General features: G+C 45.4%; 1 protein-coding gene across 1 annotated transcript; it reads left to right on the forward strand.

Annotated features, from left to right (window-relative positions):
- The first annotated feature begins 465 nt into the window (after nucleotides 1-465).
- On the forward strand, nucleotides 466-25,945 carry LOC125716253 (ubiquitin carboxyl-terminal hydrolase 13-like). Its single transcript, XM_048988373.1, has 21 exons — nucleotides 466-640; nucleotides 2,227-2,352; nucleotides 4,181-4,241; nucleotides 5,935-6,056; nucleotides 7,075-7,217; nucleotides 7,304-7,488; nucleotides 8,132-8,226; nucleotides 8,866-9,053; nucleotides 10,726-10,797; nucleotides 11,039-11,144; nucleotides 12,160-12,285; nucleotides 14,224-14,377; nucleotides 15,135-15,309; nucleotides 15,732-15,820; nucleotides 17,748-17,870; nucleotides 18,995-19,018; nucleotides 19,378-19,521; nucleotides 21,579-21,739; nucleotides 23,960-24,173; nucleotides 24,643-24,727; nucleotides 25,247-25,945. Exons 1-21 carry the CDS (start codon nucleotides 530-532, stop codon nucleotides 25,341-25,343), a joined length of 2,601 nt encoding a protein of 866 aa, XP_048844330.1. The 5' UTR covers nucleotides 466-529; the 3' UTR covers nucleotides 25,344-25,945.
- The last annotated feature ends 217 nt before the right edge of the window (nucleotides 25,946-26,162 follow it).

Here is a 26,162-nt window from a genome sequence, read left to right on the forward strand (position 1 = left end):
ATTATATTCCATGAACGAATCTGTTATATTTCTTCAACACAAACGCAGGTGTTGAATGAGTCCTCGAAAGGGAACAGTGACCCCTACCGGCAAATAATACATTTGATAACATTTTTTACTATATGGAGTTTTAGATCAAGAAATGAAAAATGAGTTCAAATGGCACTTTGAACTCATTTTTCATTGTTCGATCTATATTTACAGTCTGAATTATAAAATATCTTTAATAATTATTATATTTAATTAAAAAAACACGTCAAAGTCGTCAATCAAAAAAAAACACTATGGCGAAAGGTAAAGAATGAAAGGATTTTTTTTTATTTCATCTTGCTGAAATACTAAAATAGATCTCTGTGATATAAAAATGTAGGTCTGTGTAAACATTGCCCATGTTGTGTAGTGTCGCTTTCTCGGGATGCCGGAGGAATGCGTGGTCTGTGCGCTTTAAAAATAGCAGCTCTGCCTTGACAAGCGCGCCGAGGCTCAGCAATAGCTGTGGCACTGTGCGTCCGGAGGAGGTAACGCGAAGATGGCCACAGATTTAGGGGAGCTCATGGTGCCCTATATGCCCACCATCAGGGTGCCAAGAACTGGAGATAGAGTTTTCAAGAGTGAATGTGCCTTTTCTTACGATACCCCAGTAAGTGCTCAGTTTGACCCGGGTTGCGCTCGACTAACCGCATGTTTCCTTTAGCCCAACATTACTAGACCTTACGCGGTTAAAAGCTTTAATAGACACATTCTAACACTGAAAACTAATTTCTTTCCAGAAATACGTTATCTCCAATTTTTGAATATATTGTTGATACCACTAACTACAATCACAATATTAGCTTTACTAAAACAAATGAAATCTATTTGGTTGAGGTTCCTATATAATAATACTTTTATTCCCTTTTGAAGAAAATGGAAAATACTAAAGAAAATATGACTTTACTATTGTCTTTTACCTGACCTTATGCATCCGTTTTGTAAGAACTGAAAACTTAATTGTGGTACTTATATTCTGGTGTAGCAGTGTTTTTCATGTGGATGTATGACAATGAAATGGCTGTTTAAAGGACATGCATCCGTTTATTATATATATATATTAATTTAAAAGTTGACAATACTGAACATGCACAATCATAAACAATTTAATGGTTACTTGACTGTCTGGAGGCCGTGCCGTCTGATTGAATACGGGTTATTTTTATCTGCTGCCTCTTGCAGCTAGTGCGTCACTTAAATGATTCCTTAAGTGTTTTTCCGGATTGTATAAAACCGCGGCCAAATCCCAGGTGCGCAGTTTATTACTCGAGGTCTCTGAATAAAATTGTGATTATGAAGCTTTTCTTATACATGCAAAGATCAGACATTTGTTCATTATCAAGCCGTTTTGCAAGAGCTCCGTGGCCGCCAAATTTAGCTGGACTCTTGAGTCAAAGGAAATGTTTGAAAAGCAGCAAGAGGTCCAGCGGCCTCTCGTGAATCTCATATCTAATATATTTAGCGCATGAGCAAATTCCTTGATAAGCTTAGGGGGGAAAAAGTGTATAACAAGGAAGCACAACATCCTTATTATACTTGGACCACAACCCCAGGAGGACAAGATAGGAAGGAAGCTGCTAATTATTGGATCAATTAACAAGTTTCCTCACTTCCTTCTCTTCTTCAATAACTATGACATCTCAGTGGTGCAGGGGGGGTTTCAAGGGCCCCTGAGTGATGGGAGCCGTAAAAAAATTTCGAAACGTAATTTGACCCAAAATCTTGTAGCACCACCCCTGTCATTTGTACATCTAACAAAGATATCCGCTAATATGTTAAAGTTGCATTCAAACAACATGTACTTCCCACATGAGGATGTAAGCATGACAAACTCTCATGCTCACACAAGAAATCTTACCGCAAATCTGTATTATTTCATTACACACCTAAAATTAGCTACATCAAAGGTGTTGGGTGGTTTCTAAACTCTACAGACTTACATACATATACATGCATGTGCAGACTTTTCTCGAATTGAAAATCTCACGCCAGCCAGCTGAGCCAAGTTGGAAACCCCTGGTATGATGTTGTCATGGTGCTCACTTATTTCCAGTTTGTGAGCCATGTGAACTGGAGCCCCCCCCCCCGTTGCTCTGGTTTGTTTGGCGAGGGAAAACCTGATGTAAGGGGTCTTTGAAATCCTAGAGAGTTTCCACACTCTCATCGTCCTCTCATCCAACCTATGTTTGTTCGCAGGAATCCGATGGTGGCCTCTATGTGTGTATGAACACGTTTCTGGGCTTTGGGCGAGAACACGTGGAGAGACATTACCGCAAGACTGGACAAAGCATATACCTTCACCTGAAACGCACCATCAAGGAGGTAGGAGGCAGGACATGCAAGGTGTGATTTAAATAGACCTACAATCTTTCAGCACCTAATTATACTTAATGCTGGAAAAGCAGATAGTGTCAAACTGTAATATCTAATATGATAATTGTACACAGCAGTTGCTTGAGAATGTAAACAATACATAAGTTTATAATCACCAGAAACAAGATTGTGCATGGTCTTTAGCCGGAGATTTTGTGTGGTTGATACGTGTAGATCCCATTCAGACAAGCTGAGGTATTCCTCTTATGTTAGGATGGTTTCATATCTCCGGTATACTTTTCTGAAATATTCAAAAAAAAAAATTGCCATTTTAATTTTCATTTAGAAATAGTTTTTTTTAATAGGCAAGCAAATTTTATTGTATATTGTACAATGACAATAAATGTGTCGTGCCTTAAATTATTGTGTTTTCAGTTGATCTGGTCTAGTTTCAGTTGCACTTTGAGTTTGAGCTTTTTCTTTGCACTATCTGACCCTGGCGTCTGGTGTCAGGCGGAATAATGGAATGCGTCATGTTCGTCTCTTCAGAATTCATTGCCAGGTGTGACAAGGAGACAATACGCTTTTGTTTCCAAAGAGATGTTAAATATGGAGGCACAGTACCAGTCAGAATAGCATTACTCAAAATCATTTGTTTTTCAGCAAGATAACAGCCCTAAGTACACCTTGAGGTTACGATGTGAGTATTATCTTCTGAACAGGAAATGACATGGAGTGCTATAATAGATCACCTGCCTCCCACAATCCCCCAAATTAAACCCTAGAGGGCTGGTTTGCGATGACTTGATAGAAGAGTAAGAGCGACATAGCCAACTTGGTGCCCAGAACTTGTGGAAAGTCCTTCAGATCTCTTGGAGAAGCTTTCCAGGTGGCTACATGACTGGATGCTGGTCAAAAGAATGCAGAGATCTGCATTGCTGTCACTGAGGCCAAAAAGGACTATTTTGAAGAATCTAAAATGTTGAGATGTTGAACACTTATCTTGGTCATTGAAATATTAGATATGTATTACTTCATTGCTTCAAGGTCTTTCACTATAAGCTCAGTAACATACCTAAAATAGAGACAAATGCATTAAAGGTAGCAGTGTTCAGATTATTTGTTTGTTGATAATTTTTACAGGATATTCAGAGCATGGCTGAGACAAGGTGCTTCTGGGCAATTAGCAATTCAGTTCAAATATACACTGTGTTGTCCATATCGCTCTGTGAAAATTTCTCTCTGGGACAAGCATCTGTCCCCATTTATCTGTCAATATAAACAGGATAATTAGATTCCGCTCCTCATTTTCACAGAGCAGGGGTTGCTGGTATAATTTGATTCCGTTGGTGGTTAATAGGCCCTATAGGAGGTGATTGGCTGGCGGGATCCTTCCCACCACCTGGCAGGGTTTCCAGGCACTTCTGGGGGCTTTTCAGCTGGTACCGTACCATGCGACGGGTCAGTAGCAGCCAGTGGCCTCATCTGGATCAGTTTGACCCAGTTTGATAGGCTCCTCCATCCACTGCGGTTATGAAACTTGACAGTATGGTTTCCCCAAAGTTGCTGAGGAATCTGTTAAACTTTACTGTTTGTTCGGGTGGCCAATGTGTGGCTCAGCCAGTTAAGACTCCACACCCATAAGCGGAAGGTTGTCGGTTCCAATTCCAAAGTCAGCAGAATGATTTCAGCATTGGGCCCCTGAGCAAGGCCCCTATCCCCCTGTGTTCCAGAGACTGTCTGCGGCCGCTTTCTTGGTTGTATGTTGCTTTGGGGAAACGCGTATGCTGAATAAATAAATCCAAATGTTTCTGATTTTTATTCATGTCCGTCACAGAAAGCCACACATGCTGCAGGGGGCACTGTGCCACGAAGACGAAATGGAAAGGTGTTCTTAGGTAAGACGCCTCTTGACAGCTCCACATCTGAGCAGCACAACGTTCCAATTCAGTCTCCGCTGTTGGAAACGTCTGAATATCTCTGTGCTTTCAGCTGTCTTCCTTGTGACGTGTGATTGCTTTGTTTAATGTGGAGCGGGTCTCAGGAGGAGATGGACTGTGAAAGTTCACAGTAAAACTGTGACGTTTACAGTTAAACCTTAATTATTCATACTTCTGCTATAAACTTTACAGTTCGACCAGGAATGTTTCATGGTACAACTGTGAACTTCTGTTTTACTTCGAAGGTCAGCTCTTCTGGTGTTTAATAATTCTGACAGTGAAGTTTACAGTTTGACTGTAGTTTTCACAGTAGAACTGTCAAACAAGTTTATATTTTTACTATGAAATTTCACCGTGCATTGTTTTCTGGGAGAATCACCGTACATTGTTGGTTAGCTCGATGATTTGTTGCAATTTGAAGTATCCAAGTTTAAATGGACTTAATCTTCCTTCGCTTACATTTAGCCTGGACTCCCTTAAATCTGACAAGTTATCTTGCTAATCCAAAAATCCAGCTTTGTGATACAGGCCCCACGTTCTGTGTTGCGTATTGTTTCGTTGTTGCAGCCCAGGACTTGTTTGTACACAACAGGTGGGTCTGTCATGTGGTGCTTTTACCAGTTGACAAATCAAGTCTCCTCTGGTGCTGTGTCTGAAAAGTGACGCTGAACTCCAGGCCACCAGGCCCAGTGAAGACTAAATATAGCCCATTTATTTGTATCTGATCTAAATCTAACGTACCACATGCCTAGCCAGGTGCTGCCCGCTTTTAGGCTGGGCTGGCGGGTGGGGGGGCTAGATTGGGTTCTTCTTCCTATTGGCTGGTTTCAGACAGCTGCTATGCTCCATCAACCCCCATCAGCAGTAATGCAACATTTCTGTGGGTGGGGGGGGCAATGTTTTCAGGCCTGAAAAGATGAGGTGGGTTGGTTCCTTTTCACATTGTGGCCCTTGGTGGGCTGGTGGGCTGTGGGGGTCAGAATGAACGATGCTTCCCCAATGGACGTTGCCTTGACAGTGGCCAGTTACATGACTGTCACATGATGTTTGGCTGGTCCAGGGAAAAGTGCAGCGTCCAGGGCACAAATGCTATACCCGCCTCATGATCTAACCATATTACGCCCTTCCTGTGATGTTGTAGAACACCAGGGCTGTTTGCAGTTTTGTTTATGTGGTGATTGTGCTAAAAATAGATGTGAACATTGTCAGCTTTAATGACTTGGGCCTCATGGCCCAAATGTAAATGGCTGCCACTTAAACAAACCACTCTAGTCCACAATCAAAATTTCTACCTTTGTTTGCCTTTCATTCAAAGAGATGCCCCTTGAAAACCAACAAATGGATCCTGCTGATGCACCCTTGTAGAAAACCCTTAATGTGAATCTGAAAGCATTATGGGTAGAAAAACGGTGTTTTTGATGTGAAAGCATCGGTCATGCATGCAGATATAAATGTCAACAGTGGTGTCCCGCATATTAAAATTGACGTGTACGAGTTTAACAGGTGAGGTGTGAGTGATATGTGAGAGCAGCGGCGATCGCATGTCGCGCCCAGACACCACGCCGTCAGCAGAAAGTCAGACATAACCTTCAGAACCTCGTGAGGATTCGCACTGTTTTCCAAAACAAATGTTCCTTATGTTTCCTTGAAGATATCGAGCTCAACCGGGATTTCAACGGGGACGACTATGACTACGATGACGAGGCCAAACTGGTGATATTCCCCCAACACTTTGAGATCCCGCTTCCCAATATCGAGGAGCTGCCCGCTCTGGTAAGTGCGTTTGCCTGGGTAAGCCACTGGCACAAATACAATGCTACGTTTTTTATTTACATGTTTAAATGTTTTTGTGGGCTGTTTTGTTTCACTATTTTGACCTGAGTGCCTTCAATTATTCAATCATTCATTCATCCGTTTATACATTTATTCATCCATTCATCCATCCATCCATCCATTTTCCAAACTGCTTATCCTACTGGGTCGCGGGGGGGTCCGGAGCCTATCCCGGAAGCAATGGGCACGAGGCAGGGAACAACCCAGGATGGGGGGCCAGCCCATCGCAGGGCACACTCACACACCATTCACTCTCACGTGCACACCTACGGGCAATTTAGCAAGTCCAATTAGCCAATTAGCTTATATAATCACTCCAGCATATCCTGCCCCAGGTTCTCCTCCCAGATGGACATGTCCAAAGCACCTCCCCAAGGAGGCATCCAGGAGGCATCTGAGATAGATACCCAAACTGCCTCAACTGGCTCCTTTCAACGCAGAGGAGGAGCAAATCGCATCGGGGGCACATGATGTTGAAAGGAACCATCATGAAAATTAAATGTACTTTATGAATAAGAGCAAAAAAAAATTCAGATGCTTTATTACATTTAATAATTACTTAGATCTAAACAGATCACTGAATTCTCTCTTTCATGCATTTCTGGATCTTATGGGATCTTGTTTGTTCCCGTCAGCCTAGATCATTTTTTATCGCGGAAACGTAAAAACGATCGTAGAATTTCTTTGTTGTGTGCTGACTTATCTTTAAATATTTGTGTACATCCCCACAAATCTGTTATCTGTTACATTTCAGTAAGAGCATTCCTGATTGGCTGGGCTTGTTAAGCTGTGGCCAGTCAGCAGGACTGTGGCTCTAAAACATACCCATCACAGTTTTTAAGAGATCTGCACATAGAATGTCCAGATGACCTTCTTGGTTATTCTGTACTTCCGCTACTGGGAATTGAGGACTTGGCTGGCGCTTTCAGAATCTCATCAGCTCTTCTGACTTCTGCAGGTGACGATAGCATGCGATGCCATGCTGAATGCCCCGTCCCCCTACAGGAAGCCTGAACCTCTACCCTGGGATGATGAGATCCAAGTATCAAAACATGCTCGGAGTCTCCAACAGCTGGACAACGGGGTGCTGATCCCCCCCAGGTAAATCATTCAGGGTGTAGGTGTGATGGGGCAAGCTGTTTGCTCAGCGAGCTGAGAGATGTGTTCTTATTGCCCCATCCCAACAGAGGCTGGAAGTGCTCCAGGTGCGATTTGCGTGAGAACTTGTGGCTGAACCTGACGGACGGAGCGGTGCTCTGTGGGAAGTGGTTCTTCGATGGTACAGGAGGCAATGGACATGCGCTGGAGCACTACAGGGAAACCAGTTATCCCTTGGCGGTTAAACTGGATACCATCACTCCAGATGGGGCAGGTGAGGGCCTTCATTCCCAGCTCTTTGCGTTCATATCATCTGCATGTTCATTGTCCTGTGAAATTCTGCGATCCATAGCAACGGCGATAGCTATCAATGCAATGTATTAGGGCTCTCAAGCATCTCACTGTAATATTCATGCTTTCTGACTCGTGCTCACTCAAGAAATATTGCAGAAAATCCATATTATTCCATCATAAATCTAAATTTAGCTACATCAAAAGTGTTGGGGTGGCTTGCAAACTCAATAGACTATTTACAAGGTAATAAAACTGTTGCATACCTGTAAATGTGTGTCGAGTTTGAAAATCTCATGCCAGCCAGCTGACCGAAGTTGGCAGCCCAGTTTAAAAAGTACTGGAAACAAGTCCTGTTTTAATGAGAAATCTAAGGTTTAATTTGCAATAGACTAATGGTTCGCGGACTATGCTACATTGGGGGTACGCAGGTTCCCCTCTAGTGATATGCAAAAGTTTCAGTGTGCTTAGTGTGGGTTATGATGGTGGTGCCCAGCAAGGGACAGTCGACAACTTTTACCGTCGCCACTGGAGTGAACCCCGGTCGAGAGCTTTGAGAAGCACTGCAGCATCATCATTCTCCTCTCTGCGTGAGTCTGAGAGCCACGTGACCCTTTCGTCCTCAGACGTGTACTCGTTCGATGAAGAGGAGGGTGTGCTGGACCCCCGCCTGGCAGAGCACTTGGCCCATTTTGGCATCGATGTGTTACAGAAGAAAAAGGTGAGTTTGTACTTGAAGCGGGAAGTGGCGGAGGCACTGTTGCCGGGAGCTCTGAATACAGTGGACCCTTTTGCGTCACGACTTTTCCCATTGCAGTGCCGATATGTTGCGGGGTCCACATAAGAAATTAAATGGTATTTTTTTTGGGAGTTTTTAGGAACTTTGCATAAGCCGTCAGACGACATACAGAGGCCAGCAGACGACAGAAAATGTTCAGTAACTCATAAATGCATAAGATATATATATATAGTGCTGGCAGAATGCTCAAGTCTAGGGATCACCAACCTTTTTGAAACTGAGAGCTACTCCACAGGTTCTGAGCCGTACGAAGGGCTATCAGATTGAAACACCCTCCCAAACTCATCTAAACTTCATATATAATAAACATGTTTTAAATGTTTTTTTTAATATATATATTGTCATTTTCAAATCTATATAAATGCAAATGTGATTAAAGAAGAATGGCAACAGCATAAAATAGAGGCTGCTCACTGGTGAGTTGTGCTATTTTTAGATCAGGTCCGCGGGCGACTCTTGGGGGCATCCTGGTGCCCGCGGGCACCATGCTGGTGATCCCTATTCTAGTCCTTCCCACTAGCCCTGTTCCATTCATCGCTGCTTCTCACCCTCCCCGTGCAGCCCGAGACGGCCCGCGTGACCAACGGGCTTCCAGCACATGCGGGCGAGTGGGAGCTGATCCAGGAGTCGGGCCACAAGCTCAAAGCCGTGTACGGCAGCGGACACACGGGCATCAAGAACCTGGGCAACAGCGGCTACCTGGGCGCCACCATGCAGGTCTTGTTCAGCATCCCAGAGTTCCAGAGGGCGTGAGTAGACAGCAGGCAGACGGCCTTCGACAGAAGACACATTTCAGGGGTCTCTTCTTATTCTGCCCCTGATCAACATGAGGTGTCAGGGCGTTTCATGCATACATACATTTCTAAAATTAATTTATGATTTATAAGTTGCATAATGTGTGCGTGTCCTGTGACGAGTCAGCGCCCCATCCTGGGTTATTCCCTGCCTTACGCCCATCTGGGATAGGCTCTGGATTCCCATGACCCTGAGTAGGACATGCAGGTATAGAAGATGGAGGGAAGGATGGACGGATAGATGGGAGCTGCATAATAGTGAAATTCATTTTCTTTATAGTATTTTTTCTACTGTATATAACGATGATTAAGATCAATATTTAACGGCAACAGGAGGCACAGTGGGTCGTACCTGTAGGGCATTGGTTCCCAACCCAGTCCTTGGGGATCCCCAGACGGTCCAGATTTTTGCTCCCATCCAGCTCCCAGTAGCAAAACCTTGGACTGTCTGTGGGTCCCCAAGGAGCAGAATAGGAACTGCTGCTGTAGGGTCATGGCTTCAAATCCCAGCTCCTCTCTGTGTTGTGCACATGAAGTTTGCCGGTGCTTCTCGTACCCCATAGGTTTTTTCAGGTAGTCCAGTTTCCTCACACGTTCCAAAGACATGCAGATTGGTTTGTCTAAATCACCCACAGAGTGTGAGTGTCTGTACCCTGTGATGGACTGGCATCCCAGCTGGGGTGAACACCAGCCATGTGTCCTGTGCTGCCAGACCCAGAAAAGGCGGTAGAAGATGGATAGAATGCACTGATGTAATATTACATATTAACATTTGTGTGAAATTTATTGTTAACATTAACAGACATTGGGGCGGCATGGTGGTGCAGTGGTTAGCACTGTCGCCTCAGACCTCTGGGACCCGGGTTCGAGTCTCCGCCTGGGTCACATGTGTGCGGAGTTTGCATGTTCTCCCCGTGTCGTCGTGGGGTTTCCTCCGGGTACTCCGGTTTCCCCCCACAGTCCACAAACATGCTGAGGCTAATTGGAGTTGCTGAATTGCCCATAGGTGTGCATGTGTGAGTGAATGGTGTGTGAGTGTGCCCTGCGATGGGCTGGCCCCCCATCCTGGGTTGTTCCCTGCCTCGTGCCCATTGATTCCGGGATAGGCTCCGGACCCCCCGCGACCCAATAGGATAAGCGGTTTGGAAAATGGATGGATGGATTAACAGACATCGGGGAGCAGGGGGTGGGGAGGGTGATTCACAAAGCAGGATTTTGTGCTTTGCCAGATAAGTTGTTGGATTTAAGGTATTTGGGGATAAATGTAAGTTAACGAAAATAAAGTCCATTTAGCCCAGAATACCTTAAATCCAGCAACTTATCTGGCTAAGCAAGAAATCCTGCTTTGTGGAGCACCTACAATATACATTGTGTTTTAGGGGTGAGCAGTCTTATCCGCAAAGGGCCATGTGTGTGCAGGTTTTTGGGGTAATCTTTAGGTCAGGTGTTCAAACCTAGTGGTGAGGACTCCTCAGCCAATCAGTCCTCTAATCAGTAACCTAATTAGGGAGTTACAGCGAAAACCCGGGTACACAGCGGCCCTTTCTGGGTAAAATCGCTGACCCTGGTGTATGTCATGTTTAGCACACTGTTTTCTCCAAACTTATCTTTTTCACTTATCCCGCAGGTATGTGGGGAATCTACAGAGGATCTACGATTACTCTCCTCTGGATCCAACAAAGGACTTTGGCACACAGATGTAAGTGCTGGGTTTTGAGTCTCGTCGCAAGATTACATTTTGTGGGTGAAACTCACCCACACAAACCAGTGTCCGCTGCCTACAAGATGGTAAAACAAATCCTGATTTATTATAAGGCGCAGTTTCCTGGGATCAGATAACCTGGTTTACAGTAACGCGCGGAAAGACAAAGGTCAGGCGGCCTGAGTGCTCTGAATTGTGGCTTTGGGGGTTTATTTACTGTGTGGTTCCTCCCCGGCAGGGCCAAGCTGGGCCACAGCCTGCTGTCGGGGCAGTACTCCAAGCCACCGGTGAAAGCCGAACTCATAGAGCAGGTGGTGAAAGAGGAACACAAGGCACTGGAAAGGGTGCGTGACGCTTGATATCTACCAATGGACATCGAGACGAAGCTGCTAAAGTGTCATAAACCTCCCTTTGGGGGAACGTTAGCCAGTCGGCCATGTAAATGATCAGTGTTGTGTTTTGAGATTGAGACCTTTGTGCATGTTTGGCCTCAAACTTGGACATAATCCTTTCCTAGAAATCCTACTTGCTAGTGATTTTTTTTTTAGATATTGTACTTTTGCCCCTTGACTTGATGAGACTGCATCGCAAGCCTCAATCAATATGGGTTTGATGGTGGACGACCCGGCAATATCTAGTTCAGTGTTTCCCAACCCAAGCCTCGGGGGGGAGGGGGGGGGGGGTGTCCCCAGACAGTCCACAGAAAAATGGAGGGGATATTTCTATCAATTTTTGAAGCCCGCTGACCTTGCGAGCCACTTTTTTTGCCACATGATGCATGGTGAGGATTGGCTAATGCTGACGATGACATGACATTAAATATACCTTCTAAAACTGCAATGATTCGGCATTTTCAAATCGCAGCTCTCAGTGAGCAATCAATATCGCATGCTTCCCCCAAAAAATCTTATTTTTGTATTAAAAAACACGGATATAATGCACTTAAATTATTATAGTATAACAAAGTATTACTAATTCAAGAATTTATGAATACAATTATAATAACATAGTAAAAATTGCACAATTATAATTGAAGCTCTTAATAAAATAATGATAAAATAAAATATGTATAAAGTTTTATTGGATTGCATTAAATTATTCATAGATACTTTTTTCTGTGATTGCCAATCACTGCCCCTCCTTAACCCAATTTTAAATTAATCCCAAAATAATGATAACTATATATAAACAATTCTTACTCTACAGCTTATTAGTATGGGAACAACAGAGCAGAGTACCAGTCTCACTTTAAGGAAAATGATGTACTTCAATATGACCTTGGACCAGCATGGAGAAAGTTCCTCGTGACCCTCAAGGTTAGCTCTGCTCCCCATGTCTGATGCTCCCCTCCTCCTCCAGCCCCAGCAGACGGGGATCTCCCCCAGGATGTTCAAAGCCCTGGTCAGCATGGGACATCCAGAGTTCTCCTCCAACCGCCAGCAGGATGCTCTCCAGTTCTTACGGCACCTGATCGGCATCGTGGAGGTACGTGTGGCTCTTAGATTAAGCCCTACGTTGTGCCACATTAGTGACAGTGTTGTGCGAAACCAGTTCATGTGTAATGAGTAATGGTTGGGATTACTGGGCACTGCCAGGCACTTTACACCATTAAACATCCAAAGGGACCTGGCTAAAATCAGCCGGTGATTGATAGGGATTCGTATTTCCCCAGGAGTGAGTCTAGAGGCGACATATATTCCTCGACCAGATATATATGCTTTGCGTTGAATGAAAAATTACAGGGATGTGATGTCGCATGGTTATAATTCACAGTCAGATCTACTATTTCAAAATTACCATCAGAGTTAAAACCAAAGAGTGACTGAACAGACATGGAGGGAAGGAATAAGTCTCCATGATGTCAACACTCTGCTTCTCGGATCACGTGATCTGCCGATCGCTTGTCACATGATCGCGCAGACGGCAGCCTTCGGGCAGTTTCCTCTGAGGCTCCATGCCCTCTGGCAGCGGCACAGCTGTCCCTAAAGCAGCTCTCTCTCCCTTGGCTAAAATTAGACCCCCTCCTCTCATTACACATTGCACATAATGCTTCTAATTTAGCCCACCACCAAGACATGACCAGACTTGATTGTACATCATCATCTCATTGAGGAACCAAAACACGGATAACTTTGCTGAAGGCCGCAGGTGATTCTTCTTTTTATTAACATCCCTCTAGTAGACGCTGATGCCCGGTCACTTCCCACATGTCTGGTCTTCTTCTCCAGTGGCATGTGCGTTGTTGTGATGATTGGGTCCCTCCATCTTGATTCTGCACATCTCCTTCCTCTTTTACCGTAGAGTTTTCCTCCGAGCATTACGGTTTTAGCAAAAACACTGGGTTTTCTAGTAATATCCCCAAATTCATGAATGTTTATCTATCTATCTATCTATCTATCTATCTATCTATCTATCTATCTATCTATCTATCTATCTATCTATCTATCTATCTATCTATCTATCTATCTATCTTCTAGTTCAACTTTATAAAGTGCTTTTCAGACAGGGGTCCATCTATCGATTATGTTCATATTTATTATTTATTAATTATCATTTATATTCATCCTAATTATTTGTTTGTTTGCTTATTTGTTATGTTTATCTTTTGAGACTAGTGCAGCACGGACGTCCGATATAGATTTACGCATCCCACCGGATGGTAGCTTAGATGGGGCTGTGGTACTAGTCTGAATTAAACTGCCTGTTGATCCCAAAGTAGAATAACAGGGATAAAAGCAATGAAATGAGTCCCAAGTCTGCAGTAAAGTTCCTTAAGCTGTGTTAGTTCCCCTCGGCTCTCTTGGGTTAAATACGTCTCTGTGTCAAATATATTTTTAATGCCAACAGTATTTTTAGGGGTGTATTTTTGTGTTCTCTTAGAACAGGGGGGGGTACTGCTGGAAAGCTTTAATTACATTTCCTCTGCAGTGGGGGCATTAGCCAGAAATGGTTATGCTGCATATCTATGTCGCACACGATATGTCTATTATGCAGAATCCTATTTAAACCAGCTGGATTTCACGGAACGGCTTATAAACCTTGTGTATTATCCAGAAACATCTTTGGCATCTTACACTACTGGATTTTCCCCACACAAGCATCTTTGATTAAAGTAGGCCCCCCCTTTACCCCTGTTTGGTTTGTTTTTTTTTTTTTACACTCTGTTTTTGGTTAGTTTTTCTGTGTCCACCAGGATTAAGAACGTTTATACATGGAAGCCAAAGTTCTGGCAGCCCCAGTTTCTGCCTTTATTTCTGAAGCTTATATAGTCAGCAACTTCGATAATGAAAAAGAAGGCTGAATTATTAGAGGAATGATTACCTCAAGTGCTGAGTTGATACCAGTCATTACCAGCAGAGGGCACTGTCTGACATTTAGTGTACTGGATGATATCTTGCCTGCTCCGGTCTCTTGCCTCCACAGAGGTCCAGCGCCAGCTTTGAGAACCCCAGTGATGTGTTCCGCTTCCTGGTGGAGGAGAGGGTCCAGTGCTGCCAGTCTCGGAAGGTGCGCTACACCCAGAGGGTGGACTACATCATGCCGCTGCCCGTACCCATCGAGGCCGCCACCAACAGAGGTGAACACTAGATGAGTGCGGAACAATGAACACATGGACAGAGAGTGCTGCATGACTTTTTAAGGAATTTGCACGGTATCAGCACTGACCTTGGTAGGCAGTACAGAGTTTAAGGGAGTTTATGTAATTCTCTCGGGATTCGAGGATACCCTAATCTCCATCCATCCATCTCCTGTCAAGCGCTTCTGCAGTACAGGGTCACAGTGAGCCTGGGGCTAATCCCAGAATGCACAGGGTACAGAGCACAGGGTGGACTCTCTGGACAGGATGTTTTTGCTAATTTATAGAACTTAATTATATGTACTCTTAAGCAGTGTTTAAATTTTACTCTAAAGCAGTGTTTAAGTTTTACTCTAAAGCAGCGTTTAAATTTGGCTCTAAAGCACTGTTTAAATTTTACTCTAAAGCAGTGTTTAAATTTGACTCTAAAGCAGTGTTTAAGTTTTACTCTAAAGCAGCATTTAAATTTGACTCTAAAGCAGTGTTTAAGTTTTACTCTAAAGCAGTGTTTAAATTTGACCCTAAGCAGTGTTTAAGTTTTACTCTAAAGCAGTGTTTAAATTTTACTCTAAAGTAGTGTTTCAATTTTACTGTAAAGTAGTGTTTAAGTGCTTGGGGACCCACAGACAGTCTGGATTTTTGCAAAAATGTAGACTCCCTGGCAGGGAGCTTAGAGGGAGCAAAAACATGGAGCGATTGTGGGTCCTCGAGGACCAAATTGGGAAACGCTGCCCTAAACCCTTTGATTGCCTTTCAGAGGAGCTGCTGGAGTACGAAGCGAAGCGGAGGGAGGCAGAGGAGAACATGACCCCGCCTCCGCTCCCTGTCAGGGCCAAGGTCCCCTTCGCAGCCTGCCTGCAGGCGTTCAATGAGCCCGAGAATGTGCCGGATTTCTGGAGCTCTGCCCTGCAAGCCAAGTCAGCTGGGGTCAAGTAAGCCGGTCGCTGCCAGCTGTCTGGCTGAACCTACAGGGGGGTGATGGGTTTATAGTTCAGCCAATCAAATCGCGTATCAAATCAATTTGTATTTTGTAAAAAAAAAATTATTCAATTAAATGTATGCATTTATTATCAACAGCAAACGCAATTTATTGTATTAGTATAGTCAATTCATTTTGCATAACCACTGTACACAATTACTATTATAATAACCATCAGAATAACCAATGTTATAATGCTAGCAAGTTTTATATGTGAAAAATCCTTTTATCCTACTCCTGTTAAAACTTATATTATATAAATGCTTGTTTACTTGGTTTATAGAGTTTTCCTCTGTGCTTGAAGCTATAAATTGCTACGCCTGTGAATAAATCAGGATATATTAACCTATATAATTCTTGTTCTGATGTTTCCAGGACTTTCCGTTTCGCCTCGTTTCCTGACTACATGGTCGTACAGATCAAGAAGTTCACCTTCGGGGTGGATTGGATCCCAAAGAAATTAGGTATGAGCAAACTTTAATTTTTATTTTAAGAGATCGCTGACCTGGTCTGTGGGTTGCTTCAGCGACTATGCGCATGGGCTTAAACTGTAAGCTGTGCCCTTGTGCAGGCAGCTTGAGTCGTACCTAAATCAATCTGGCAAAATTCGCAGATGTGCAATTGATAGTCGCTAGGATGAAAGTGGTATCAGTGATTATATGTGTGTATATATATATATGTATATATTTTTTATTTGTATTTGACAGTCCTGAAAATAAACCTGATGAGATCATTCATTCTTTTTGTTACATTTCAATGAATGCTTTGTGAATGACAACCAAAGGCATCTATATGGCACCCAAACTGAAGCATTACCACCGCAAACCAGTAGGTGGAGCTCAGAGGCTGCATTACTGCTGAATAAGCTGAGCGGTGACAAAGCACTCGGCAGAAACTCGAGCCCCGTCTGATGTTCTCGGTTTACCTGAACAAAAGACACAGACGCTTACCTTCGGGTTAAATTCCTCTTAGCTGACATATCCCTGCAGAAAACAAACTCAATTAATGTGTATCTGTTTGTCCAGTATTACGTGGCTAATAGCACTCAGATACTCAGTGCAGCTGGACATTCGAATGTAAAACACTACTGAAAAAAAGATCTGAAGCTTTACAATGGAATATTCTACAACATTCCATAAGAGTTTCATAGTGTTCCGTAAAAATATTCTATGACATCACATTTCCCATCCTGCTTTCCCATGGTTCACCACAAATGGTTCTTTTCTGCCCTGCTGAGTGCTTTATTAATTAGCTTATTCTGGCACATTATGGAGGGAGGTACAGCGGCACGGCGGTGCAATGGTGAGCAATATTGCCTCACACCTCTGGGACTAGGATTGGAGTCTCCTCCCTGGCTCGCTCCGTACATGGAGCTCGCTTGTTCCTCCCGTGTCCTCGCGTGGATCCCTCCAGGTCCTCTAGCTTCCTCCCACGATCCACAAACATGCTGCGGTGAACCGGAGCTGCCGAATTATGTACGTTCGCCTTGTTATGGGTCATTCCCTGCCTTGCGCCTATAGCTTCCAGGATGGACTCTGGACACGCGGGCACAGAAAATGGGTCAGGCACGGCAGAGTGAGATCCCATCCCAGCATGCATTTCGTTTCTGCCAGTGAGCAGGCAAAACACCTAGAGATGTGGAGGTCACTAAGGGTCAAATCCTAGAACGTGTCACACAGTCCCAATCACATGACACGTTGTTACTTGAGCACTCTTATTTATATAATATTTTTATATATTGTTTGTATTATATAGATGTAGTTAATTGCTCAGTGGCTATAATTGATGCATTTAAAATGAAGTAATAATGAGCTGTATGTGCCCAGAGATGGACTGGCATCCCATCCAGAGGGCACCCTGGCCTTGTGCCCTCTGCTGCCTGGGATGGGCTCCAGACCACTGACGAGGATAAGTGGTTGGAAGATGGATGAATGAGTGGATGAGCACTGAATTATTAATTTTAAAGGGCCAAAGATGTCATTTTTTCTCCCTCCTAACAACAACTGATTTAACTTAATGGGAAATTGAAAGTCTTCGGCTCATGCCTTGAGGTTGGCAGTTTTAATTAATATCTTTATTTTGAAATGCAAGCGATTCATCTAATCAGCAGCTCCATCACGCCTAATAAAAATCAATTCTCGAAAGCAGTTTGTACCGTGCGTTGCAGTGCCCAGGCCTGGGAAAGGCAGAGTAAATGATACAGTTCTGGTTCCGTCCCAGCATGCATTTGGTTTCTGCCACTGAACAGGGCCAAACACCTGGAGATGTAGGGGTCAGACTCTGACATACAATCTTATAGAATAGTTTGAAAGGTGGTTTCAGTGCAGCTCTCTGTCTCCAAAGAGACCCCGTATGTCACTCTCGGTCTGTCCCTGACGGTTGCTTTCGCAGATGTCTCGGTGGAGATGCCGGACTTCCTGGATCTCTCTCGCCTTCGTGCTACTGGGCTGCAGGCAGGAGAGGAGGAGCTTCCTGACTTGGCCCCGCCCATCATCAACCCACAGGACCCCCGAGGTACCGCTCTGCTCGCACACCCCCCCCCCCCCCCCCTTCACCGTGATACACCCAAGCAGTTCACTCTGTTGGGCCGTGCCTCTGGGAATTTAGATCCACTGATATTGATGGGCCACCCCCCCCCCCCCCCCCAAACAAGGCCGCATTGGCCATCCCATGAACCCTAGCCCCCACCCTCCAGCATAGCCGTCTAACTGTTGCATGGTCGCCATTTCCATCAGCTCCGGCCTTGGGGAAGCCCATGCGATGCCATCTGTGATTGAGGGGGCCCCCCACATACGTCCCTCAGGGTGTCTGCGGGGGCCCAGGATGGCTGATCAGCTGCACGAACTGGCTGCATCATACCACGCCCATCCCTCTAGCCAGCATCATCCTTAATAATACTCACATCATAACGGTTCCTCTCTTTCTTAAAGGGGAGGGCCGCTTGGTTTGAACCGCAAGTGATTTGGACCCTATTTAGGGGGTCTTCAGCCACCAGATTTTTGTAAATCTATTTCCTGTACAGATTTCCTAGTTTTTTTGCCCCGGCACAGATTATTTTATCGCCAGGGACAGGGAGGTGGAGGTGTCAACCCTACTGGGGCTCCTAAGGGCCCACTTAAGGGTCAAATCCTAGAACAGCCCCCTTTTTAAACACATTATTCATCGTCTATGTTTATCCTGTATGGTGTGCTTGTTAAGCAGCTTTGAGACACACGCACAACCTTTAATGGCCTTTGCCAGCCATAAATATCCCCCCCCTGAAAGAGTGATTCGCGGGAACAGCAAACATCTGCTTCTGAGACGCTGTGCCGGGGAGCACGGCCTTCCGACAGCTTGCGCTTTCAGTTGCAAATTCCCGCCGCGTCTCTCTGCATGGGCGCGCCAGTATCAATAGATCTGTTTAGTCAGCAGCGGCGAGGAAACCGTACTCATAACAGCGCATTCATAGCGCAGCTCGCTTCTGTTTCGGAATGACAATGCCTTCGGATTGGAGCCTCTTCATCGACGGCGACACAGGTAACCCTGTTCGCGTCCTGAGGACCCTAAATGCGGCTCGATGACAAGCAGAGGCGATTCGAGCACCAAGCGCAGCTCTAAGACACTCACTCAGGGCCGTGTTTGTTTCTTCTGTTTTTCAGGGAACGCAAGTAGCTTCTCTGATTGTAAGTATTTCATCCCACTCTGCCTGACAGTTCCCTTTTTCTCACTGGGCTTATGCAGAAGCTAAATGAGCCCCATCTTTGTGGCATTTTGACAAACATTGGCTTTTGAGTATGCTTTTTATCCCCTTAATAAATGCGACAGCAACTATGAAATAATTAAGCAAAGGAATGTTAGGAAGGTCAGGCTAGTGGTGCTGCTTATCCGCCCGTTTTTCTATATTGATACACTTCAGAAGGCAGCTTAAGTAGTAAACAGATGGATAATGAGCTCTCCAGGGAGTTCCTTGTTTGCACATAGATGACGGCTGTGGTCAGGACCGGCCTGAAGTGACGTTCTTCATTGTGCCGGCCTTTCTCAGATCCGGAAATAGACGAGTCTTCGGTGGCACAGCTGGCGGAGATGGGCTTTCCCCTGGAGGCCTGCCGGAAGGCAGTCTACTACACGGGAAACATGGGAGCCGAGATGGCCTTCAGCTGGATCCTGGCCCACATGGAGGAGCCCGGTGAGTGAGGAGTTGGAGACACAGCTGAGCGATTAAAGCCACCATGTGACATGTGAGCTCAGTGAGGTCGGAAGCAGGTTGACTTTGGGGGGGGGATCGAATTTGTCCCAGCAGTGGAGGGGGCGATGTACAGTATATCGTGTGGGAAGGAAGGTGGGGGCGGAGCTTGCCGATTGGGGGGGACAGGTTTGGGATAGGGTTAGGGAAAAGGGGCACATCCACCCTATTTCTGATGCCCCTGCAAGAGCGTGATGCAGAAGAGCAAATTTCCGAAACACATTCAGTCCATTTTTTGTCGTTTTTGAGACGAGACACCCGGTGACCTGAAGTCAGGCTTCCTCCTCATATGTTACAGTGCTGGGAATCAAAACCTCACTCAAACCTCATGTAATCCAACAAAGGACATTTATTAAACTCCAAAATTCATTAAGCTGTGTCCCATTGATTGAGGTTTGGAAATTTGCTCTTCAGTTATGATTATTTCAACCACTAAGCACAAATTTAAGATTACAAAAAAAATGAAAAATTCCAGAAATAAATATTAAAATATTCAAAGATAATAACAATAAATTAGTGGATGACATATAAGCCACCTGAATTCCTAAAGGTAACAGCAAGAAATGCATATAATTCCCACAAGAAGAGCATTGTTCTAGAAGTGTAAAAGTTGTGGGTTCAAATCCCAGGGAGCATGCATGAAATTGTAACCCTTCCCAGCAATGTAAGTCACTTTAGATAAATGAGTAATTTCACAAAAGAAAGTTGTAATTAATAATCAAATAGTTCATAAGACAATTCCGAAATGTCAGAGGAAGTGATGTAAGATTAGTTTATTTTTAAGTTTGTTTATGCCAAAAGCTGCAGAATCCCCATTGGCAGCGGAGCTTCAGCAAATCGCCCGCTGTTCACCTAGACATATTTAACGGATATTAAGAGCTCACACATTGCCTGTTACGCCCCATTTATCTTCAGCCTGTAAGCTGGCAAATTAAAAGCCGGTGCACTTCGAGTCCCGCACTTGAACCGGTCCTTTTATAGCTCAGATCCCACGGCACGGTGAAGCAGCGAGGGAGCGAGCACTTAATGGTGTGGTGTGGGAAGGCGGGACAGCCTTTTCCCGTTCAGTGAGCCCGTGATTACAGTCCCTGCGTCTCGCCCTCGGTGACCTGAGCAGAAGCCCAGGAGACCCCCTCGCATTAGCGGCTGCGTCCCGGCTTGTGCGTAAAGGTCGACTCATTAATGGCCGCCGCCCCCTCAGCCTTGGGGTCACATCAGTACCTTTTACTGCAGTTCCCCGTTCAGTCAGGAACTGGGCGCTTACTAACCACCGTGGCACATAAATGATTAATGATGTTTCCTGTTTTGTTCTAGGCTAGGCTAAAACACAACAGTGCGTTTTTACTCAGTAAAAAAAAAAAACCCAGTGATTTTACCTTTGGACTCCAGAGTGATGCTGGCTTGCCTTTAATGAGCAAAGACTTTTTTGCTAAGGAAGGCTTGTCCAGATTTGCAGCTGGTCGATGCTAGTTTGAAGGGCAGACTACAGGCGTTCTGAAAGGTGTCTGCTTATTAAGTGCGTTTTTTAAAGGATTTATTCTCTAACAAGCTCTAAGAATTACCATATACAATGTCTATAGGTTCTTGCTTAAAACATATTTATTTATGTGGAGATTACTTCAATGCTGCAATTTTCAGAGTCTTGGGGGGGTGGGGGGGTGGTGGTCTGACTGAATGTTGGTACGGTATTTGCAGGCTAGAATTGCAGCTCCTGATTCGTTTCAAAAACATCAGAAGAAAGGTCCACAAAGTTTTCTTTGAAATACAAAGATATTTTTCAGCTTGAATGTGGGGCCACCAGTTAATTCAGTGGACTAATTCTGTGTCAGTTGTGTTCGATGTTTTCTTTCTTGTTAAAAATGTTTGCTAATTTAATTTACAGACACAATCATTCTTCATCGTTTTTGGGGCTGTAGTCAGGGCTCTAAGAGATGGGTTCGCTCAACTCGGCAGTGCTGGCCGGGCCGGTGACTGATCCGGTCTCTCTGTGTTCCGTCTAGACTTTGCAGAGCCCTTAGCTGTGCCTGGCTTTGCTGAAGTTGCCCCCTCCACCAATCAGCTGCCCTCCTTCCTGGGAGGAGCGCCCCCAGAGGAGAGTGTGGCCATCCTCACCTCCATGGGCTTTGCCAGGAAGCTGAGCATCCAAGCCTTGCAGGCTGCGGTGAGTCTCTGGGCTGCCAACTCGGGCACCTCGATCAGGAACCCAGATCCACATCCAGGGCAGGATCGGGGTGTATTTTAGGGATTATCTGGGACAGCAATACAGATTCGAGATCCAGTTGAAGAATCTAAATGTGGCACTGGATCCCAGTCTTTAGATCAGGGATTTGTATATCTGGGAGATTTTCTCCACTCGTCTGGTTTAGTTACAGTAGCTAATTAGAAGAGTCTAGCTGTAGGTGTTATGATCTAGATGAAATCTGAAAGCTGGACGTGAAGTGAGCACTGAGGTCCTCCTGCCTTCCAGCAGACATCCTAGCAGGCTCCCCGGCATGCAGCGGAGATCTTGGATGCGTGTTCAGTTTAGCATGTTATTGGCAAACGGAACGTTAAAGGTGTCTAAGGTAGTCTCAGTGTGGGCATGTTCGTGGGTGTAAATTATGGGGCTGGGTTGCAACCCCCTCAGTAATTAGAACCGGCCAATACACCCCTCCCTGCCCCCCCAAATTCATATTGTCACAATGAATGGGTGTTACGCCCTTGGCCATTTTGGTGTCGTTTTGATCATTTCGTGCAATAATAATATGTTTATCTTGCTGGTAGAGCAGCATTAAATCATTAATTGGAAGGGTTCTTGGTGGTGCAGTGGTTAGCACTGCACACCTTTGGAAGGTCTTGGTGGTGCAGTGGTTAGCACTGCACACCTTTGGAAGGGGTCTTGGCGGTGCAGTGGTTAGCACTGCACACCTTTGGAAGGGGTCTTGGTGGCGCAGTGGTTAGCACTGCAGACCTTTGGAAGGGGTCTTGGCGGTGCAGTGGTTAGCACTGCACACCTTTGGAAGGGGTCTTGGCCGCGCAGTGGTTAGCACTGCACACCTTTGGAGTCCATTGCTTGAGTCTCTGCCCTGGCTTTACATGTGTGGAGTTCATATGTTCTTCCCGTGTTGCTGTGGGGTTTCCTCTGGATTCTCTGGTTTTCCTCCATGTCCACAAACATACTAAGGTGATTTGAAGATGCCAGATTGCCAGTATGTGTGAATGGTGAGTGCCCTGTGATGGGCTGGTGCCCTGTGATGGGTTGGCACCCCATCCTGGGTTATTCCCTGCCTTCTGCCCATAGTTTCTGAAATTGGCTCTGTGACCCAGCATGGGACAAGCAGGTGTCGAAGACGGATGGTTGAGAGGGGTCTAAAGGCTCAGGCCATCTGCTGTACGATCTATCTGCTAAATTTCATATGTTGCCCATTTCACGCATGTAGTTTAAGGAATAATATGTATATAGTGAAACAATTTAAGCATTCGAGGTGAACTGGAGTGCAGTGACGCATCAGCCAATCATGTGGACGCTGTTTAAAGCCACGTTGCTTTTTGTGGGCACATTGCTGATGACGGCAGATGCTCAACATTCGGAGACCTTCAGCGTAAACACAGGGCCGCGATTCTGCTTCGCTCCACATCTCCCGCGGCTTCCTGTCACGCCGGCCGCGTCGTCCGGAGGGTTCAGCTCACAGGCCCTTAATAGCTCTGCGTCGGGGCGGCGTGGTGGGATGGAAAATGCAGAATGCGAGTTCAGCCTGGGTCAGAATTTTTAGGGTCAGCATCTGGAAAATGACTGGGAGGCTGTGATGGGTTTACGCCAGGAACAGTGGGAGAGGGTCCAGTCGATACGCGGGTCTGATTCTGTGACTATTTATGGTATGAGAGAAAGAGGAGGAAAAAAATGTGTGTTTGCTGTACCACACTCACCATTTTATGTGCAGGTCGTAAAGCAATGGTGAAAAACTACCCTTATACCATAATAACGAAAAGGAAAATTTATAGCATGACAAAAACACAAAATAAAAGCATTCAATTTCGGAACAGCTTCACAACTGCGGGGTTTATCGTTTTATTTCAAAGTCCACATATCTTCACATAGCCGTCGCAAAGTGTTATAAATTGAAGACAAAATTTCCAAAACATACTCTGTTTTCAAGAAAAATTCTGTGGGTTTTAGTCTTTAGGAACAAATCGTCTTCATCAGATTATATGAGGACTGAGTGAGTTTTGGTTCCTCAACTCAAATTTCCCCCTTAGCCCCCCCCCCCCCCCCCCGCGCCTAGGGACCCCAGGGAAGTTAGTTCACCCCTGTATGGATGCCTTAACTAGATGGGACACTCAGGTTGGTGGGGCTGTCCTGAACCAAGGGTATCAGTTACTGCAATGTGTTCCTGTGGACCAGAATAACAATCTGGAACGTGCCCTGGACTGGATCTTCACCCATCCCGAAGGTGAGGAAGAGAGCCAAGGCCCGTTTGAGGCCGCTGAAGAGGAACCCACAGAAGATGACACCTTCTCCAACGGCTTCACCTTCTCCAGCACCAGGGGCCTCAGCAGCTCCCCCCCATCCCAAGACCAGCTGCCCCCAACCCCCCGGGTGAAGGACGGACCTGGCCGTGAGTGTGGTCCATAACCCGCGTCGTGGTCTCCCTGCTTTACACCAAATGAAATGTTAACAACATTCATCGTGCTTCGGAGCACAACACAATAATTTCATCATTCTGACCAATTTGGACAAATGTCATGTTACCCAGATGGATCCAATTCATAGCTAGAAGTTCTCGACCTAGTATTAGACCGTTTTAAACCAGGATTTTCTGTTGCTGTGGCAGAATTGCAGGATAAGTAATGTGTTGTGTTTGACCTGGAGTCCCCTGAATGAATCCATCATTAGGACACAACGAACTGGGAAACAGAGATGGAGCTGAAAAGATGATTCGTGGGGAGGTTTAATGGCCGCCTAGTGCAGATCTAAAAAGCTCTTCTGAAACTCGGTCTGATGTTGTTTTTTAGCTGGGATGTGGAGAGAAGGCGACCTACGGTATCTGTGTTTAGCTTCAGTAAAATTCCCTTGTTCTTGCTCAGGGTATGAACTGTTTGCCTTCATCAGTCACATAGGAACGTCGACAATGTCTGGCCATTATGTGTGTCACATCAAAAAGGAAGGAAGGTAAGTGTATTTTTTATAGCTCAGCAAGTCTTTATGTTGGAAACAGGATCATTTATGGTTAATATTGCAAAGAATATGTCTGTCAGTCAATAGCATTTGTATATTATTGATGTAGAACTGCATTTCTTAACCCAGTCCCCGGGGAACCTCCAAGACAGCCCATGTTTCTATTCCCTCCCAGCTCCCAAAGCACCAAAGTGTATGTATGTTCTTGATTGCTTGATTGTTTAGTTCAGGTGTGCTGGGAGCTGGGAGGGAGCAAAAATTTGGACCGGCTGGGGGGGCCCCCAGGACTGGGTTGAGAAACACTGATGTAGAATGTTGCTACTACTAGACATGTTTAATTTAATAAGTAATTTTAACAAGTCATTTCAGGAGTCATCTGCACATCAGATTATATGAGTCTTGGTTTACCATATATTTTTTTTAATAAGTGCACATCACTGACCTGACTAGTTTTATTACTAATTCCTGCTTAAGTATGCAAACTGGGGCTTGATGATTGGTTTGCTCATGTAGGTGGGTGATCTACAACGACCATAAAGTCTGCCTATCGGAAAGGCCTCCCAAAGACCTGGGGTACATCTACTTTTACCAGCGGCTGTCATGCAGCTAGGACCGGCTCTACGGCTGACTCAGAACATCAGGAGGAAGGGGGGGGGGGGCGGTTTGGGAGCCGCTGGAGAGCCCGAAGGGGATGACCGAGGGGCTCGGCACCTGCCTATTACCATCAATCTGGGGGGGGGGTGGGGGGAGGGGCGGGGCTTCTCTCAGACACGACACACAGGAGCCCCAATCCACCAGCATCTGCTGAAACGTGTTATTTGTGGAAGGTAGTGAGGAGATGCTTGTCAGTTTAGCTGTTAGTGTGAGCCATCTCTCTCTCTCTCCTTTATATTTTCCGTGCCTTTCACTCGTTCAGTTTGACATTTAGAACAGGAGCCTTCAACTTCAATTCAGGATCTGTTGCAGAGAAAAACCAAAACCAAGTTTTAAATCATCATAAACAGGAACCGTGTACAACTGGCCAACGTGATGACTCCTTCTACAGAGGCCATTAGCGGGATTAAGTCACTGCCGTAATCACGCCACCTCGTGAGTAGCCCAGCCTTTAAGTGGCTTGTAGGCTGTCCTGGCTCTGACTGCGTCTTTTTGAACCTGGGGGTTGATTGAGTGTGCCCAGGGGGCAGTGCTGTGAAATCAGAATGTGTCGGGGGGGCGGGGTGGGGGGGGGGGGTTGCAGATGCCAAGGGTTTGGGAATGAGTAAGCGGATGTATCTCATGCGTAATTTCACTCTGAAGACGGGGGTCTTTCGAGAACCGCATCCGTCCGCGACCCACCACCCCGAGAGTCACAGACTCGTGGGGGAGACGCCCAGAGTAAATGTCCTGGTGATGTCTTGCCTTTGTTTTTACATGAAAGCACTTTATGACA

The sequence above is a fragment of the Brienomyrus brachyistius genome, chromosome 21 (genome assembly GCF_023856365.1).
Source record: "Brienomyrus brachyistius isolate T26 chromosome 21, BBRACH_0.4, whole genome shotgun sequence".
Classification (NCBI taxonomy): Eukaryota; Metazoa; Chordata; class Actinopteri; order Osteoglossiformes; family Mormyridae; genus Brienomyrus; species Brienomyrus brachyistius.

Excerpts from the sequence above, each read along its gene's own strand:
- LOC125716253 (XM_048988373.1), top strand. The coding sequence starts at position 530 with ATGGCCACAGATTTAGGGGAGCTCATGGTGCCCTATATGCCCACCATC. Across the intron at positions 641-2,226 it reads CCTTTTCTTACGATACCCCA|GAATCCGATGGTGGCCTCTA; the intron begins GTAAGTGCTCAG and ends GTTTGTTCGCAG. Across the intron at positions 17,871-18,994 it reads CAACCCACAGGACCCCCGAG|GGAACGCAAGTAGCTTCTCT; the intron begins GTACCGCTCTGC and ends TCTGTTTTTCAG.